The sequence below is a fragment of the Canis aureus genome, chromosome 13 (genome assembly GCF_053574225.1).
Source record: "Canis aureus isolate CA01 chromosome 13, VMU_Caureus_v.1.0, whole genome shotgun sequence".
In the NCBI taxonomy this organism is placed as follows: domain Eukaryota; kingdom Metazoa; phylum Chordata; class Mammalia; order Carnivora; family Canidae; genus Canis; species Canis aureus.
In genome coordinates this window covers 9,302,774-9,322,903 of record NC_135623.1, presented here as the reverse complement: position 1 = coordinate 9,322,903, position 20,130 = coordinate 9,302,774, and the positions used below count along the sequence as shown (strand labels likewise).

The 20,130-nt window shown below is 39.3% G+C and overlaps 1 protein-coding gene and 1 non-coding gene across 3 annotated transcripts in view; one reads left to right on the top strand and one right to left on the bottom strand.

Moving 5' to 3' along the window:
• The window catches only part of ZMPSTE24 (zinc metallopeptidase STE24), a 38,620-nt gene extending 20,503 nt beyond the window's left edge, over positions 1–18,117 (top strand). Inside the window, exons 8-11 of one of the 2 annotated variants that reach the window (XM_077844568.1) lie at positions 9,714–9,818; positions 12,642–12,785; positions 14,864–14,966; positions 16,389–16,574. In XM_077844568.1, the coding sequence (XP_077700694.1) occupies positions 9,714–9,818; positions 12,642–12,785; positions 14,864–14,966; positions 16,389–16,429 (393 nt within the window). In that variant the 3' untranslated portion in view covers positions 16,430–16,574. Of the gene's footprint in view, positions 1–9,713; positions 9,819–12,641; positions 12,786–14,863; positions 14,967–16,388 lie in introns of both variants that reach the window. The other variant, XM_077844567.1, reaches the window with a different exon arrangement.
• Positions 10,872–10,978, bottom strand: LOC144282745 (small nucleolar RNA U13). The gene has a single exon (XR_013351203.1). It is a non-coding gene; the product is annotated as a small nucleolar RNA U13 (small nucleolar RNA).
• Positions 18,118–20,130: the final 2,013 nt, after the last annotated feature.

The window sequence follows — 20,130 nt, the reverse complement described above, 5'->3', positions numbered from 1 at the left end:
TGTCTAAAAAAAAAAGATACTTGAACTAAGAATTATGACTGGGGAATTAGGCTTTTCAGATTGAAGTTATGGAATGAATAAAGCTATAGAGATCAAAAAAAAAAAAACTACATGCTGGCTATTCTAAGATTAATGATTATGTGGATTCTTAAAGGTGAGGATAGAAAGGTAGGCTGGGGCCAGTTTGTAAACTTCTTCCTGAAAACATCAAATGGTTGTTTCCAGTGGCCTGGAAGATTTAGATTGATTTGGGTAGAAGCCAGAGCTTGCTTTAGGAAAATTACAGTTTGGGGGCAGCATATAGGATGAAGCTGACTGGAGGCAAGGAGACTTCTAGAGGCCTGTTGCATCAAGATAACCAAGACAGTGAGGGTCTGCACTAGACTGAAAGTCAGTATGTTCAAGAGTCACAGTAAAAAATGATTTAAAGTACCCAGTGATTGCTATTGTGGGAAGTGAAGGAAGTCAAAGATTGACTCAGCCAACACAGAGGAAGACAGATACCATACGATCTCATATGTGGCATTTAACAAACAAAACAAACAAACAAGGGGGAAAAAATAAGAGGCAAACCAAGAAACAGACTCTTTTTTTTTTTTTTTTTTTTTTAAGAAACAGACTCTTAACTATAGAGAACAAACTGATGGTTGCCGGAGGGGCGGTGGGCAGGGAGGAAATAGGTGATGGGGGTTAAGGGGGGTGCTTGTGATGAGTACTGAGTGTTGTATGGATATGTTGAATCACTATATTGAACACCTGAAACTAATATAACACAGTATGTTCACTATATTGTTTATGATTAAAAAGTTAATAAAAAAATAACAGAGATTGACTCAACACTCATTAAATGTAGTGCCTTCCAGTGCATGTGCCATACTACTATTTTAGGTAGCATATCAGTATTTTAAATTGGAATACCAATAAATAAATAATTAAAAATTTGAATAGCTATGTATTTATATTTATTAAGGTATATTAGAACAAAGAACTAGCATACAGTGACTTCATGAATATTGCCATTTATGACAAACCTAAGTTTTTAAAAGTGAATTGGTTTAAAAAAAGCTATTGAGTAAATAATCATACAGAGTACACAGATATACAGCAGAAGTTTAGGAAACAGGTTTATTCACTTGCTACTGAACACCTGTATATAAAGCAGTGAGGGTTATGAAAATGGTTGTCAATCTGATTGAGGTAGAGAAAATGAAGCATTTCATTTTAAAAAAATATTTTATTTATTTGACAGAGAGCATAAGCAGCAGGAGCAGGAGAGGGAGAAGCAGGCTCCCTGTTGAGCAGGGACCCCAGTGCAGGGCTCAGTCCCAGGACTCTCTGGGATCATGATCTGAGCCAAACAGACAACTAACTGAACCACCCAGGTTCCCCAAAGCATTTAATTTTTAAAGAAGTTTAAAGAAGAAAACTAAGTGATCAGAAATCCTGCCTCTCAGAGAGAACTAGTAACATTTTGGTGCATGGCTCAGTACTAGTTATTAACATTTTAAAAGGTGTCAAGGAAAATTAACTCCGGGATTTTACCCTTCTGGAGACAAACAATATTTGGAACAACTTGTCTTGAAAGTAGTTTAATTAAAAGGAAAAGTAAAACTATAGAAAAGCTGTCCCTTTACAGAAGAAAGTAATAAGTATGTCCCTGCAAGTGCTAAGGTTGTGTGTAAGTCTTCCCAGTTAATAAGAGTAATAGGGCACAGGCTCCAGAGATTTGGGTTCAGGGTTTACCTACTACTTACTAACAAGACAGTCTGAAGAAAGGCATTTTTAATTTCTCAGCTTCCTTTTCTTCATTTCTAAAATGAAGATAATACTCCCCTCCTGCCCAGTTTGGTAGTGTTGGGATCAAACAAGTCAGTAGATGAATCCCATGAAAAAGAACATGCTGGGATGCCTTGGTGGCTCAGTGGTTAACCGTCTACCTTCAGCTCGGGGTGTGATCTCGGGGTCCTAGGATCAAGTTTCTGCATTGGGCTCTCCATAGGGAGCCTGCCTCTCCCTCTGCCTGTGTCTCTGCCTTTTTCTCTCTGTCTTTCATGAATAAATAAAATCTGGAAAAAGAAAAGAAAGTGCTGGGATCCCTGGGTGGCGCAGTGGTTTGGCGCCTGCCTTTGGCCCAGGGCGCGATCCTGGAGACCCGGGATCGAGTCCCACATCGGGCTCCCGGTGCGTGGAGCCTGCTTCTCCCTCTGCCTATGTCTCTGCCTCTCTCTCTCTCTCTCTCTGTGACTATCATAAATAAAAATAAAATTAAAAAAAAAAAAAGAAAAGAAAGTGCTATAGAAAAGTAAAAGATGTGTGGTACTTCTCTCTCTTCCTTTATGTGAAGTGAGTGTGAGAAGTAAAGGAAATCCAGTTTTGTTCAAGAATCTGTCACAAGAAGCAAGCCTCCTTTGTGTGGAAAGTGACCCTCATTTAAGCTCTGATCATTCCAAATCTTTGAATGTGACTCTGTGTGCTTCCAAATAGTGTTGTAAACCCAGCCACATGCCAGACAACAGTGCCTGTGCTGTTCAGTAGACAGCTGGTTGTTCTATGAAAGAATTCATAGTTCATATCAGGAAGCTGGCAACTAGTGAAAACAGAAGCCTGAGGATCATGTTACTTTATAGCAGTGGAGAGTAGCAGACTGTGTGTTAAGTTGGTGTAATATATTTGGTGGCTGCTGCATAGGCTGTTACTATTATTCTGTTACCATTATTCTAAGTATTAAACACAACAGCCATATTTTTGCTTATTTTGGAAGCAATAGAAAAGTTAGAATACATGAATAATCCAGCTGACCATAAATATCTTACCATAATGTATTTCTGATCTTTATAAACCATCATTTTTTTCATCATTCTCCTAGTACATACATGGATTGTTTCCAGTTTCTTGCTGTTAAAAATATTCTTGCAGTGAATATCTTCATATGTGGATCTTTACTCTTCATTTCCCGCTTAGAATAGATGTCTATTAATTGGTGCTTTAAATTGTTACTCTTTCTTAATGGCCCTGAAGGAATAGGTGCACACGTGTCTCTCTGCCTTTTAAAGAACTAGGTCAGTTTTCTCATTCTTTTCTTCCCCTACCAAATGTGCTCTGACCTGAATTCTAATATTTGAAAGGAAAAGAGATATATATGTCAATACTATCTTGCAAAATCTCTTTATCTTCTTTCTTACATATCTACCCAGAGGAATTGGGGAAGGAGGGGAAAAGTGGTACAATATCTAGATTCTAATAAATCTGGCTGTTTGTGTTCCCGTTAGGTTGCATTTTTCTAACCTGCGTACAACAAAATCAATTCCACATTCATTTGTTTTTTTTTTGTACTTCATCCTTTTTTTTTTTTTTTTTTTTTTTTTGTACTTCATCCTTTTAAGTAGCTGCAGTTTATTTCAAAACCCTTAGCCTTCACTTTCTAGGATATATATTCTCTAACTGTTGCAGGATACTGTGTGTGTCAGTGGATCAAGCTTGTTTATTCTTTGGTTCAGATTTCTGTATGTCTTTGATACTTTGCTTGATGTTTCAGTTATTGAGAGAGGTATGTTAATATCCTCTATTATGATAGATTTGTCAGAATTGATATATTCCAAGGGAATAGTATTAGGTACATATAAATTCAAGAATTAATGCATCCTCCTGGTAATTTGAACCTTTGAACATTCTGTAGTGACCTTCTTTAACGCTGTTAAGTCATCTTCTCTTTTTTTTTTTTCCTCTTTTTTTTTTTTTCTTAAAAAAAAAATCTCTAAGATTACTTAGAGATAAGTAATCTCTTTTTTTTTTTTTTTTTTTTTAATTTTTATTTATGATAGTCACAGAGAGAGAGAGAGAGAGAGAGAGGCAGAGACACAGGCAGAGGGAGAAGCAGGCTCCATGCACCTGGAGCCTGACGTGGGATTTGATCCAGGGTCTCCAGGATCGCGCCCTGGGCCAAAGGCAGGCGCCAAACCGCTGCGCCACCCAGGGATCCCGAGATAAGTAATCTCTATGCCCAACGTGGGGCTCCATCTCACCACCTTGAGATCAAGAGTCCCATGCTTGGGGATCCCTGGATGGCTCAGTGGTTTAGCGCCTGCCTTTGGCCCAGGGCATGGGCCTGGAGTCCTGGGATCGAGTCCCACATCGTGCTCCCTGCATGGAGCCTGCTTCTCCCTTTGCCTGTGTCTCTGCCTCTCTCTGTGTCTCTTAATAAATAAATAAAATCTAAAAAAAAAAAAAAAAAAGAGTCCCATGCTCCAACTGAGCCAGCCAGGTTTCCCTTGAGTTGCCCTTAAGTTGATTTTGTTTGATCTTAATATAGCTACACCAATTTTCTTCAGTTAATGTATGCTAGATGTCATCCATTTACTTTTTTAAATAATTATTGAGCTAAAACTCACCATTTCAACCATTTTTAAGTGTACAATTCAGTGATTTTTAGTATATTCATCATGTGCAACCAGCCACCACCATCTCTCTCTCTCTCTCTCTCTTTCTCTCTTTTTTAAAGATTTTATTTATTTATTCATGAGAGACCTAGAGAGAGAGGCAGAAACATAGGCAGAGGGAGAAGCAGGATCCCTGTGGGGAGCCCAGTGTGGGACTCGACCTCTGGCCCCTGGGATCATGCCCTGAGCCAAAGGCAGAGGCTCAACCACTGAGCTACCCCTCAGCTACTACTGTCTCATTCATCCTTTTGCTTCCCACCTTACCATCCTCTGTCTTAAATGCTGTATACAGAGTATGTAGATAGGTTTTGTTGTTACGGTTGTTTTGTTATTTATTTCTTAAATTTTTTTTTTTTAAGATTTTCTTTATTGAAGAGAGACACACAGAGAAAGGCAGACACAGGCAGAGGGAGCAGCAGACTTCCTGTGGGGAGCCTGATGTGAGACGCCCTGAGCCAAAGGCAGACGCTCAACCGCTGAGCCACCTAGGCATCCCTATTTCTTAAATTTTATTTATTTGAAAGAGAGAGACAGAAAGCACAAGCACAGGCAGGGCAGAGAGAAAGTGGCAAGCAGGCTTGATACTAGGACCTCAAGATCATGACTAGAGCCCAAGTCAGATGCTTAACCGACTAAGTCACCCATGTGCCCTATTATGGTTGTTTTTAAGTCCAAATTGAGAGTCACTATCTTTTTAAAAATTTTTTATTAAGTCTGTTTTGATTACGGATATATTTGGAATTATTTCTACCATATTATTTTATGCCCTCTTCTTCTGTCCTTTCCATACATGCACTGTACCCCCAAACATATATATGTACTCCTTTCCTTTCCTTTCCTTTCCTTTCCTTTCCTTTCCTTTCCTTTCCTTTCCTTTCCTTTCCTTTCCTTTCCTTTCCTTTCTTTTCTTTTCTTTTCTTTTCTTTTTTGGAGGGCTTTTTAAAAATTCTATTTGAGGGGGATCCCTGGGTGGCTCAGTGGTTTAGCGCCTGCCTTGACCCAGGGTGTGATCCTGGAGTCCTGGGATCAAGTCCCACATCAGGCTTCCTGCATGGAGTCTGCTTCTCCCTCCGCCTATGTCTCTACCTCTCTCTCTCTCTTTCTGTGCCTCTCATGAATAAATAAATATATAATCTTTAAAAAAAATTCTATTTGAGTTGCTGTTCAGTTTGGAAGGTTCTTGTATGAGTATTCTCTCAGAGACCACTGTTAAAAATTAAGCTTGCCCATATAATTTAAAATCTTAAAATATGGGGCGCCTTGGTGGTTCAGTGGTTGAGCGTTTGCCTCTGGCTCAGGGACCAGTGGTTGAGCGTTTGCCTCTGGCTCAGGGACCTCATGATCTTAGGGACCTGGGATCGAGTTCCGCATCAGGCTTCCTGCGTGGAGCCTGCTTCTCCCTCTGCCTGTGTCTCTCTCTACCTCTCTCCCTGTGTCTCTCATAAATAAATAAAATCTCAAAAAAAAATCTTAAAACACAGTATCTCCACTGCTGAGCAATCCAGGGACCATACACACTTTAATCCGATCACTCCTTTCATCTTGTGTTTTAGCTTTGTTTAATTTTTACCCCCCCAAATTAGCATTATTATTATTTTATACAGTCATTATTTTAGATTTATTCCTGTACTTACCTGTTTCTTTGCTTACCATTCCTTATTCATTTTACACCTTCCTTTCAGACATAACTTTCTTCCAGAAGTATATGTTTTAGCACCTTCTTTGGAAATTTCTGGGTTTTGTTTTTATTTCATTCTCATTCTTGGATGTCAGCTCAAGACTGATTATCTCATTGAACTGTTTTTCTTTTTCTTTTTTTTTTTTTTTTAACTGTTTTTCTTAGCACTTTAAAGATGCTATTCTGGGGTACCTGGGTGGCTTAGTCGGTTAAGTGTCTGCCTTCAGCTCAGGTCGTCATCCCTGAGTCCTGGGATCAAGCCCCATGTCCCAAATCTGGCTCCCTACTCGGGCTCTGCTTCTCCCTTTTCCCCTCCCCCTACTTGTGCTCTGTCTTTCTCTCAAATAAAATATTTAAGAAAAAAAATAGATGCCATTCCATTGTGTTGTAGCTTACCTTGTTCCTATGAAAAAGTCTACTCTCAGTTTATTGTCATTTCTTTATAGTTCTCTCTGGTTGTTCTTAAGATTTCTTTTTGATTTTTATGTTCAACAGTATGGACTTTATGTCAGTCTTACTTGAGATATAGCATTGTTCCTAAATCTAATAACTTAGATCTTTCCTGAAGTTTTGAGAATCTTAGTCATTGGTATCTTTGAGTGTTGCCTCTCTCCCATTCTCTCCAGTCTATCTTTCAGGAATTCCAACTAGATGAATGTTACACTATCGCATTCTGCCTTTCACAAGTGATAATCACCCTTTGATATTTTCTGTCTCTCTGTGTTCCAGTTCACTGATTCTTTTTCTAGATATATTTATTCTTTAAGTAGGCCATTGTGTTTTACTTTTAAAGCTCTATTTGTTTCTTTTTCAAATCAGTTTAGTTGTTTCTAGGGGTCTCCTCTTCCTTCCGTGTTCTTAGATCTCTTCTTTGTATAAAGCTTGCTTTTAAAATATTTTGTATCTAACATTTCCATTGTCTAAAGTCTTATGGAGCTAATCATGCTCTTTATTTTTTCTGCTCTTACTCATTATTCCATCATCTTCTGAAGTCTTTGGCAATTTTTATTGTGAGCTTATAATGCGTCCCTGATTTTAATCTTTAGGAATCCTGAGGGGTCTGGGTTTAAGGTACAATTCTCAATTAGAGGATTTGCATTTGCTCCTGTTATCTGTCCCCAGTGCTACCAAACCAGAAGTACTTTAACCTGTCAGGTTGGGATTTTTCTGGACCATACAGATGATTTTGAATTTTAATCAGAGACTTTTTTTTTCCACTTTAGGTAAGACTTGACACAATTGGGTAATTTTGCCACTGTATTTTTTTCTAAGCTTGTGCAAGGGATATCAATTTCAACTCCGCACCTTTGGCTTTTCCCTATAAATTGTATGTCTAAAAGGATATTTATAACTTCTTAAGCATTTTTAGATGTCTGGGATTTTTTTAGACTATCTAGTAATTAACATTGCCAGAAGAAGGTGTCTGGTGGTGGGTGTGTATGTGTGTTTTTATTGGTGAATGAATATGTATGTGCACATGTGTGAGTGTGTGTATTAAGATTAAATTGTTCATTGTGTCTTGGCACTATTTACATTGAATCTGGGAAGTTTATAAACAATTCTATTTGGCTTAGTAAACATATTTCATCATTGATATGACCACCTGGCAGTTATGTTTAATTATTTGGCAGTACTGTAATAATATGCAAAGGGTTACACATGTTTTAACTAAAATTATTTTATTTGATTGATGAAGCTTTTACATTCATAATTGTGTAAAAGTTGAAAGCACAGGTCTCTGGCATCAGACTACTTGGCTTCAAATGCCAGACTCTGGCTATGTGGCCAGAGGAAAATTAGTGAACTTCTCTGTGCCTAGATTTTCTCATCTGTAAAGTGGTAATTATAAAATATATCCTATGGTGATAATGATGTATAAATGAGATAATTAAGTATTTAGCACAGAGGGCCTATGTTTGTAGTTATTGTTTAATAAACATTAGCAATTTCTGTGGTTATTTTTTCATCTTTCCTGGCCCAGTCTTTATATGTGTTGAAGGGGAAAAAATTAAAATTTTCTCCTTATATAATGTCTATTTCTTCCATACTGCTTTACTTTCCTGCATCTAGTCTTCCATCTTAACAGCTTCTTTCATGTATTTGGTAATTCTTGGTTGTCTACTCCTTAGCAAGAGAATGGGACTAAAAACTTGATTGGAATCTCTGAGCCTATCGATAAGAGGTGTTCACTGTAGGTTCCCTGTACCCCGTGTGGTCTTCTTGCCAGAGAACACCTGGTGTTAGTATCCTCCAGTCTTTCCTGGAGTGGTGAGAGTTCCCAGGCAGTACTCTTTTGATCTTCTGCCTGGAGGGTAGTGTTCTCGGAGCTGGGTATGGGGAGGACTCGGTCAGGAGAGAGTCCTCAGTATTCAACATCCTTTCCCAGCAGCTAACCAGGTTACGTAGTCTGCTGCTGGTGTACTCTACCCTCTGCTTTGTGGAGCCGTCCTTTGAAACGTTCTCTTCTTTTGCCCTATCCAGAGAGAACAACCGTTCAGGCTCCTGCTGCAGTGAGGGAGGAGCAGTTAGTTGCCTTTTGGTGTAGAGTTGGAGAAGGAATCTGGAGCCTTAATTACTCCCGAAACCACTCTTACCCATTTCTTACTCTAGTGACTTCCCCTTCTCTCCCAGTTCCAAAAGTTCCTAGTGTTGTTAGTTCCCAAGCCCTTTGAAGACTGTGTTAAATCCGGCTTGTTCTGTTTGCTCCACTGCTGGCTTGTGAGTCAGCTTTCTCTAGTCTACTGTAAAGCCTGTTCATTTGCCCATCTGCTTTCCTGCTTCCCAGATGTTACTATTGTCACCTTTTCTGTTTTCCCTAGTGGGTTTCTATCTTTTTTTTTTTTTTTTTTTTTAAGTCCCTTGGACTGTAGTTTTTTGGGGGATTTTGGAAGGAGTAACATTAGTTGTGCATTGTGAATGTTCTTTTTGCCATCTTAACTTGCAAGTCTCGATTTTTTAAATGGAAATTGATAGTGTTTTGGGGGGGATCATAAGTGATATGTGCTTATTTGTAGATAATTTGGAAAATAGAAAAAATAGAAGACGGTTAAACATTACTATAATTGTATCATATAGAGAAAACTAATTAACATTTGATATACATCTGGTTTGTTTTCTGTATTTGTGTGTTTTTATGATACACATTCATGTTTTTTCATAATCGGAATCATTACTTTTACTTTTGTATCATGCTTTTTTCACCTAATAAGCCATTTTCCCATGTCAGAGCATAACTTTGGAAACATTTCTAATGGGTTTACAATATGGCTGTCATACAGCTTTGTCATGATTTATTTAAATATTGTTCTATTGATAAAGATTTATATTTTTAATATATATATTTTTTCCTAATCCAAATTAGACTGAGCTTCATGAAGTTAGAGAATGTCTTGTTCATGATTCTTTCTCCAATGCTTAACCCAATGTCTACCATGGAATGATTTCAGAGAATATTTTGTTAGGTAGATGAGAAATTTTGCATAAAAGACTGATTGTTTTCTTAAATTAGTTAGAATCTAAGAAGGACTCTTACTGAGTTAAAAGGCATAAAGTTTCTGAAGGTTGTTAATAATTTATTTTCAATGTGTTCTTTGATTTAGAATAAGAAACAAGGATGTAAAAATGAGGAGGTGCTTGCTGTACTAGGCCATGAACTGGGGCACTGGAAGTTGGGACACACAGTCAAAAATATCATTATCAGCCAGGTAAGTTGGAAGTGACAGTTCTCTTTGTATGGCATGGTAGTCAAAGGAGAAGTACAGCAGGCAGGAGAAGTAGTCTAGTTAGAGAGGCTAAGACAGACTGTAGCTGGGCTACCTGGCTTCCCCTCATGGCTCCCTGACTTAATATATGTGGCTTCAGGTAAGTTCCTTAAGCTCTCTCTGCCTCCATCCCTTGTTGAATGATATTACCCCCTAGGACTGATGTAAGAATAAATGAGTTAATACATGTAGAGTTTGGAGTAGTATGTGGAATCAGTAAGTACCATGACAGTGTTTATTGCTATTACCACCATTGTGGTCAGCTCCAGTGTCCCTCAGTTATAGGAACTGTGAAAATCAAAAGGCGTGAGCTTTGATAAGCTAGACATTAAAATGCTTTCTTTTTTCTTTTTTTAAGATTTTATTTGAGAGAGAGAGAGAGAGAGAGAGAGAGAGAGAACAAGAGCACACAGAGCAGAGGGAGAAACAGACTCTCTGCAGAGGAGGGAAGCCCAACGCAGGCCTCAATCCCAGGACCCTGGGATCATGACCTGAGCCTAAGGCAGACGCTTAATGACTGAGCCAATCAGGCGCCCCTAAAATGCTTTCTTTTTTTTTTTTTTAATTTTTATTTATTTATGATAGTCACAGAGAGAGAGAGAGAGGCAGAGACACAGGCAGAGGGAGAAGCAAGCTCCATGCACCGGGAGCCTGACGTGGGATTCGATCCCGGGTCTCCAGGATCGCGCCCTGGGCCAAAGGCAGGCACTAAACCGCTGCGCCACCCAGGGATCCCAAAATGCTTTCTTTTTAAACCTTTTTTCTCATTTAGAAGTCATTATACATCTATTGAAGAGGACTGTAGTAACTAAACAAGAAAATAACAATTCCTTTAACATTCCTCCTCTGGGGTCTAAATCAGCTCTCTAAACCAACAGTTACCACAGTTGTTAGGCTCCAGGTGAAATAGCACTATATTCTGTTGACTGGTTCTGAGCAGATGTGGCCTTAGCTGAGTCTGAAGTGGGTGTTTTGTCTTGTTTTGTTTTGTTTTCATGTCAGATGGGTAATGTGCTAAGGTCATAACAAGGTTTGAGGGAGGCACATGTCCTACAATGGCGTAATAGGCTAATAGACTGTGTGCTCAGCAAAAGCCAGTGGGGGGAATATCTGGGTTGTTGGTTAATGCACTGACTCCATCCCTGGCACCTTGGCCTTTGTTCAAGAGCCCCTTGACCAAGTCCTAGAATAGCTGGGGAGAGAAGCTAACATCCACAGAGTAGGTATCTTCACCTTACTGACAGCTTCCTTTGCTGTGGCCTCTTTTAGTGAACATTCACATTGGACTAAAATATTATACTCTGGGCTAATTTTGGAAGCTTTTCCACATACCCTATTTTCCACATCTTGTTAGCCATTCTTAAGTTCATTCCAATTCCCTGATCATCCAGCCAAACCATTATTTGCCCACTGCCAGTGATTGTATATTCTTAGCTCAGGCCTTCTGTCCTTCCAAGCTGAGTGAGCAATGAAATATACTACCCAAAGTTTCCCTCATTTAGAGTATTTCCTTTATTGTTGTCTTCCAAGAACAGCCCCAAGTGGTTCTGTAATGCCACAACAGTCTACTTTGAGCCAGTGCCAGCATAGTTGTACTAAGTTAATTGTAAAACAGGCTCACATTTTTCCTCCTCAATTAAATGATTATAGGGAGCTCCCCATGAGTAAGGGTTGATTGAGGGGGGTGGTAGCGTGGCAGGAGTTGACATACTAGGAGTATGATCCACTTGCTCATTTAATGTACTTCTCCCTTCATGACATCCTTCATTCCCACTTGCATATGTGCCGCTTATATCTGATTTGGAGTGCTTCAGGGCCTACCAGTTTTCTGGCTAGGTGGATCAACATGGCAGTCAGTTTAGGAAGGGCAGCTCAGATTGCAGGTTTGTAGTGTCCCACAATCAGGAATCAGTCTCTGGTAGGGCCCAATAGCAAACTAAAAGTTGTTTTTCAAAAGGCAAGTAGTTACTTGACAAAAATGGCATGCATAGCTTATTTTAACTCTAGGGGCCTTCACTGTGAGTGAAGTTTTCTGTTGGAGCTTGTCATGTTGAATCTACTGAATTATAAGGACTAAATGATAGAGCTGGTTGTGCTTCAACCCAGGCCAGCTGGCGAACCTTATGCTGAGCCCAACTCTAGGCTGGTAGCTTTTGAGTCATCTGGCAGATGGTTTAGAGCAGTACATTTGAATAGGGTACCTCTGGCCTCCAAGATCCTGACCACCCAGTACCCCTTTTACTCATATTTTGGTACAGATTTTTTATTTTTTTATTTTCCCTCCCCTCATTTATTGTTAAAGGTACATCTACTTTTTTTTTGGACCTTAGTACTCAGTACAGCTCCAGTGGTTCTAAAAAGTAGGGAGTATTGTTTTTTTGGAGCTTCCACATCAAGGTGAGTGGAAGGCCTTGTGTCTGATTACAATTTAGTGCAAACAGAGCCAGAATCCATTCTAGCCTTTTAGCTTTTTACAGAAAGAAAATACTCCATTGCTATTGGCCACTTCAGACTCTCAGTCATAGGAGGCTCCACTTAAACTTGCCTATCCATATAGAAACCTACAGTTTAGACATTTGGGGAAATTTTATTTTTCTTTCTAGGATAAAACTGTAAAATTACCCAAATAACTTTTTCTATGATTACACTAAAACTATTCGTAGTTAGAATCACACCATGATGTCTGATTCTAGTTTTTTGGTGCTTCTGATCCCATTGTGAAATCACCTTAGTAATAACTTAGGAATTTTGTGTCTTTCTTTCTAGATGAATTCTTTCCTGTGTTTCTTCTTGTTTGCTGTATTAATTGGTCGAAAGGAACTTTTTGCTGCGTTTGGTTTTTATAACAGCCAACCCACTCTAATTGGATTATTGATCATCTTCCAGTTTATTTTTTCACCTTACAATGAGGTAATGTATAATCGTTAAAGTTATCTCACATATGCCCTTGCATTTCAAATCTAGAACCTTTAGGATAGTGAAAAAAGAAATAAAACTATATTTTTAACAAGTAGATGATTTAATCCTTTCATTTGCTGGCCAGTCTAAGAAAGTAGCAGAAAAACCCAAGCCCAAATGAACAAATGCTTGCATGCTGCCAGCAGGGGTGGGGGTGGGGGGGTGAGTAGAGGACTAGACTTTAGTGATGGAAACCTTGATCTAACCTGTACCTCAGAGACTTGGTAGATGGAGGTTAACTATTGGAATGCTATGTTCTAGATCACATATTCCCCAGTGCTTGGCTGAAAATCTTGTGTATGTGAGGGAATGAAACAATGATAGTTGAGTATATGTATGTATGTATGTATGTATGTATATGTATGGCTAAATATGGGAGACAGTATGATGACACTGTTCCTCTGATTGTGTTCTCTGACTACCCGCTTCAGAATAGCCTTAAGGGTCCCACCTCAGGCCCTTTTGGTGTGTTATGGTAAGTGAGGTCAGATTGCTCAGTAGCGGGACTCCATGCAGGTGGTAAGGCATGGGTTAATGAGACTGTATATTAACAAATCTGATGATGGCAACATGTCATGATATTTAATAAATTAAGTCAAATTAAGCCAAGAAATAATATTGGGGATTTTGAGATGTTTCCATACAGAAAGATTCTTTCCTGGAGACAGGTTGTAAAGATTTTTTTTTTCCTTTCTTTTTTTTTTTAATTTTTATTTATTTATGATAGTCACAGAGAGAGAGAGAGAGAGAGAGAGGCAGAGACACAGGCAGAGGGAGAAGCAGGCTCCATGCACCGGGAGCCCGATGTGGGACTCGATCCCGGATCTCCGGGATCGCACCCTGGGCCAAAGGCAGGCGCCAAACCGCTGTGCCACCCAGGGATCCCAGGTTGTAAAGATTTTAAGATAAACTAAATGAATCCTGTTTCTCCATTACAAAGGGGGAAAGGGTTGGAAAAGAAAAATAGAAAAGAATAGATCATATTTACATAGCATTGTCCATATAAACTAAGAAAGTTTCCCAAAGCACTGAGATTTACTACCTTTACATTCTTTTTTTTTTTAACTGAAAGTATTTTCTAAAATGCCTTATGCATTTTGTTACTAGTTAAATGGATTAGAGACACTTTTTGTTTTTAAGATTTTATTTTTAAGTAACTTCTACACCCAACATGGGGCTTGAACTCACAACCCTGAGATCAAGAGTCTCATGCACCACCGACTGAGCCAACCAGGTGCCCCCGTAGGGAACACTTTTTAATGATTTTGCCATTTCTGTCTTCTGTCGCAGTTCAGCCATGCCTTTAAGGACAGTGAGCTATGTATACTAATGACCTCCACTGCTTTTTAAGCAGTTATCCTACTTATTTAACTATTTTTGGGGGGTCTTTTCCTGTCAAGCTGATAACGCTTACTACAGTCAGTGTGACTCACTTACATTGTTATCCCTTTCTAGTTTTTTGTTTTTTTTTTAAGATTTTATTTATTTATTTATTCATGAGAAACACAGAGAGAGAGAGAGAGAGAGAGGCAGGGACACAGGCAGAGGGAGAAGTAGGCTCTGTGCAGGGAGCCCCACATGGGACTCGATAATGGGTCTCCAGGACCACACCTTGGGCTGCAGGCAGTGCTAAACTGCTGAGTCACCCAGGCTGCCCCCTTTCTAGTTTTCATCCTTAACCTACCCTAGATGGGGAAATTAGATCATCAAACTCATTAAGTAGCAGTTACCAGATTCTGATTTGAAGGGTCCCATTCTAAGTACAAGCATGCACAGTATTTAATAGTGTTCTCCTTTGTGGCAGTTAATTTGGCTGCTCAGAGAGTTTTTGTTTTGCTTATTTGCTTCCTTTTATTGAGTGGTTGAGTTCACTTCAAAAACCACCTAAATAAATGAGGGGTATTAGAGTAATTTGAAGTGTGATTAATCTGCAGAGATACTAGCAACTGTTTAAAAAATCTTGGAGAACCTAGAAGATTTGTTTCAAAAGGACTAGATATTTAAACAAAAAAATTTATGCTTAATGTCAGTGTTTGAGAAGGCATGATAAAAAAGAGCTGTTTTCCTCGGAAAGTTGGGAAAATTCCCCCTTAAGAAGAGTTTGGAAACCTACAGCAGAGCAGGCAGGTGCAGGTTAGTATCTGCTTATGTTTTTATTTTTATGTTTAATATGAGATTCAAAGAACACTTAAAATCAGATAGGTTGATAGAGACTAACCATTTTTTTTTTAAGGATTTTATTTATTTATTAGAAAGAGAAGGAGCATGAGTGGGGGGAGGAGCAGAGGGAGAGGAAGAAGCAGATGCCCCGCTGAGCAGGGAGCCTTACTGTATCCCAGAACACTGGGATCATGGCCTGAGCTGAAGGCAGGGGCTTAACCAACTGAGCCACCCAGGCGCCCCCACTTAATGATTCTATCCTGAAAAGTATATTAAAGATGTAGAAAGAAATTTCTGGCAGAATTCATTCAGGTGATAGCTTTGAATATGTCTAAGAAGGTATTAGGAACTCCCAGGAATTATTTTGCAACTCTCTTATTTGCTAGTAACAGTGAGAGGTACAAATGAGAGACTTTTTAAAACTTATTTTTTGTTTTGATGCTGAAGTATTTTAAGGTAAGAACTAGAATTCGTGCCATTCAATCTGAAGTACTCCAGTGTGCAAAGAAATTGTTTTCCCCTCGAAATGTATATCTTCTTTTTTTTTTTTTAATTTTTATTTATTTATGATAGTCACACACACAGAGAGAGAGAGGCAGAGACACAGGCAGAGGGAGAAACAGGCTCCATGCACCAGGAGCCCGACGTGGGATTCGATCCTGGGTCTCCAGGATCGCACCCCAGGCCAAAGGCAGGCGCTAAACCGCTGCGCCACCCAGGGATCCCGAAATGTATATTTTCAAATGAAATTGGACTCCTTTGTAATGGTCATCATCAGTAACTGGATATTTATTCTGACAATTCTGCCGTAGCTCAGAACACTTTAGAAAATTCAATTTTGAGGTTTTCATTAGAGGCCGTAGCCTCTTATGTGTAATTAGTGAACAAGAGAAAGAGTCTGAGCAGAAATGACAACTTAACCTCTGATCCTGAGGAAGGTGGTGTGCGTGATCTGTGGAGGCACCGAGACTCTCAGTGCCACCACCTTCTAGCTGTGTGACTTCCACCAAGTTATTTCCGCTTTCTGAACATCACCTTCCTCACCTGTGAAACAGCAGTAAGAGTAACTACCATGGTAATTGTTAGGATTGTTGGGGAATACGTACAGTGCCTCCCTCAGTGGCTGGCACATGGCAGATTCTTAAAAATTAGTATTTTTTTGGTCAGAATAACATATAGACTTGGATATATATCTTTTTCTGGTCTGTTTGCTTGGGGAAGGAAAAAAGCTCAATTTATAATTTCCCACCTAGGTTCCCTAAATACTAGTGGTCTTTCTTTGGGTCTGCTGTTTCTTATCCTGAGCTGAACTTCCCCTGTAGGCCTTGCTCATGCAGCTGGCAGTGGCAGCAAAGAGGGGGGCAGTGGTTAAAACTCTTCTGTTTACTTTTTCAGGTTCTCTCTTTCTGCCTAACAGTCCTAAGCCGCAGATTTGAGTTTCAAGCTGATGCATTTGCCAAGAAACTTGGGAAAGCTAAAGACTTATATTCTGCTTTAATCAAACTAAACAAAGATAACTTGGGATTCCCTGTTTCGGACTGGCTGTTTTCAATGTGGCATTATTCTCACCCTCCACTACTGGAGAGGCTTCAAGCTTTGGAAAGCTCAAAACAAGACTGATGTGCCCAGGGTCTGCGACTCAAGACATTTCTGATTATTTCTGTCCTGACAGCATGTTCCAGCTCTTGATGTTTTTAAACTTTTTTTTTTTTTAAAGGGAAATTATTAAGTACAGAAAACCCAGATTTAAATACATTTAATATCTCATGTCAAAAATGATTTTAATAATCCATTTCTTAAAAACCACTCAAAACACATTTTGAGGCTTAATGTTTTTAAAGGCATGGTTTTATCTTTCACATCTAATTTACCATCATCTTTTAAAATTATTTGAGAAATACAAAACTTGTTTTATTCACACACTTATATGGAATCTGCATATAATGTGTTTGGGGGCATATATTTAATAGAGGAACACCACCTCAGAGTCCTTTCTGTGAGGCAGAGACAGTGGTCCCAAATCATTGTGCTCATACCTAAATTGAGATTTGTTGTTATTTTCATGCTATTGTGACCTAACCTGGCCAATCATTGTTTTAAGTAAGGAAGAAAATAATCAGTAAGGCTGATGTTATTTAAATGAAAGCAGTTAGAGATATGTTCTACTGTTCTACCAAATTTCTCTGTTGCCCGTCTTGCTTCACACTGATCAGGAGCCTCTAATAGTGCTCTGAAATTTGAAATTATGTTTAGAATATTTTAAATCACTGGGTTTTGTTTTTGTTTTTAGGAAAATATCAATCTTTACCTTTCTTTCTACCTGATGGATACGACTCCATTAGAGGTAAACTAGTATATTTCAGAACACTCAGCTTTTTCCTCATCTATACTCTTTTATTCAGTAAATAGTGCATCCTTCACTTAGCAGAAATTGCCCTATTGAACAGGTTTTGCTATTTTTAAAGTGGCAGAATGTGGAAAGAAGGAGAAAGGAAGTGGTAAGAGATGTAAGGGTGAAACGATGATTCTCTTATGGTGTTTCAGGAAAAAATATAGTTTTATATCTCTTTCAAGGACAGAAGAGTCTCAGTTTTTATTTTTGTAATTTTTATCAGGAAGTCATAAGTACTACTCAATCAGACCTGGTTTCCATTTTTGAAAATTACAATTCTTGATGTGCAGCTAATTTTTATTTTCAAAACAGATGTCATGAAAGATTTCCGGTTTTCAAAGCTGTGTGTTTGACTGCTTCAGATCTCTGTCCATTTTCTGAACGAGAACTTACTTTGTGCCTAGAGCTCCCACCCTCTGGTAATGTTTCCCTTCTGAGCATTTATTCCAAAGTGGAATCAACTGTGTACCTTTGGTATCTGGCCAGAAAGTCTTTTACTCAGCTCATATTTGGGTAATGTCTTTACATGGAAGTATAACAAAAATAAAGATCTAGTTTAGTACTGCATTATTTATTTTCCTAAGGCTAAAGAGGAGCAGTCTTTTGCTTTTATCCAGCATCCTTTATCTGTGGATTCACGCTGTGATTACTGCCTTTCCTTCCTTCTGTGCCTTTCAATACAAATTTCATTTCTGCACAAGTGAAACATTAAAAATTGCCAATGCAGATTAATGGACTTTGTCTTTGATTTGACAAAATTGTGTGTCATTTGTTACCTAGAGGTATGTTTATTTCCTAAGAGGACTTGGGGGCTAGTCATGACGAGTAGGAAGAAGCAGCCTTACCGTTGACTGATGTCAATGCTGCGCTGTGCCTGACCCACACAGTCCTCTTCTGTGCCTCCCTCCTGTTCCACTCCAGAACGCCACTGGGTTTTGATGTTTCATCAGAAGCTTCATTTGGAACCACTCCTCCACTTCCATCTGCTCCGATGGTCTTGGGCCTGTCTGGTCTGCTCCAGCTGCCTCTTTGGGCTCCTTTACCTGTGGCAGCAATAACTTGCTTTTTAATATGTAATTGTTTTGACCTAGTCCTCTCCAGTTTATTGATGGCAGAGGCATAGGGATGGCCGGACAGTACCAGTAGGTTCTCAAGGTATTGACCAATCAGGGGCTGGAATAGAGAGGCCAGCCAAGGAAAGAGGTGGCACTCTGGACCCTAATACTCAGAGGATCTGCAGGGGGCAGGATGAAGCAGATCCGGGCCTCAGGTAAAATGGCATGACCTCAGCAGTATTGATCTCTAAATCTAAGGTAGAGTCTCCATGAATGTAGAGTATACACTGCCTTTATCTAACATAGCCCGTTGTGGAAGCCTGAGAGCTACTAGTAAATTTTGTCTCTGTTTAGGATAGGAGCAGAGTTCCTAGGATTAATTCAGTAATTTTAGTTCCATTGATGGTGCCACCTTGCCCTTGGTCTTTATATTCTCACTGTCATCCTTAATCCCTTGTGTGGTATTCCCCTCCCTGAGGAAGCATTCTTCTGCTTGGTCTTCTTCATCAATCCTTTGGATTCTTCTGCACATATATGCTCTGTGTTGCTTTGACTGTTTTGAGTGTTTTATCATCATTAGCAGAAAGTTTACTAAGTACTACCTGAGGGCTCTAAGTTCTGTTCTAGTTGCTCTATACAAAGAAAATTATAGGGAACTTATATTCAAAAACTTATGTTTCAAGACCACAATGAGTGAGCAAGTAACTTGTATATGGAGCTATACATATAGTTTGGTGGGAGGCAGAAATAACCCGTAGTGGGATGGTATAGTCCTGTTCAGACAATATGGATAGGAAAAACTCTGGGTCTTCTCATCCAGGATGGATTCCAGGAAGGAGGATTTTCCAAACAATTTGACCAGAGACAGATAGGATGACACACACCCCCATGTTTTCTAAAAATCTGTGAAACCAGAATTTCCTACACCCAGTAGCAGGATGAAGCCAGCATCTCAGATACCAGCCTGCGCCTTCAGATCAGAGCTCCTCTCTGGCTCAGGAAGGGTGTAACTTCAGGGTTAAGATCCAGGGTTCTAGAATCCAGTGTACCATATACCACTTACTAGGAAAATTTTGGGTAAGAAACATGACTGAGCCTTTATTTCTCCATCTGTTACTTAGGAAATACCAAGTCTTCACTCTACCAAACTGTGCTCCAGGCTCTGGGAGATATGTTAGTAAATAGGTGATAGAAAAATCACCCCCTCATGGAGTTCACATTCTAGTGTGGAGGGAGGTAGACAATAAAAATACATATAATAGATATTAAACAGTGATACATGTCTTGGTGAAAAAGGAGAGCTGTATACATGTGTATGGGGAGTGGGAGTTGCAATTTATTTTTTTAAAGATTTATATTTTAAAGTTTTTTTTAAAGACTTATTTTTAAAGATTTTATTTATTTTTTTAGAGAGCAAGTGAGAGAGTGAAAGTGCATGATCTGGGGGAGGAGCAGAGGGAGAGGGAGAAGCAGACTCCCCACTGAGCAGGGAGCCAGACGTGGGGTTCCATCCTAGGACTCCAAGACCATGACCTGAGCAGAAGGCAGATGTTTAACTGATTGAGCCACCCAGGTGCCCCAAGAGTTATTTATTTTAGAGAAAGAAAGCTTTTGCATGCACGCAAACGGGGAGGGACAGAGGGAGAGAGAGAATCTCAGGCAGATTCCATGCTAACTGTAAAGCCCAATG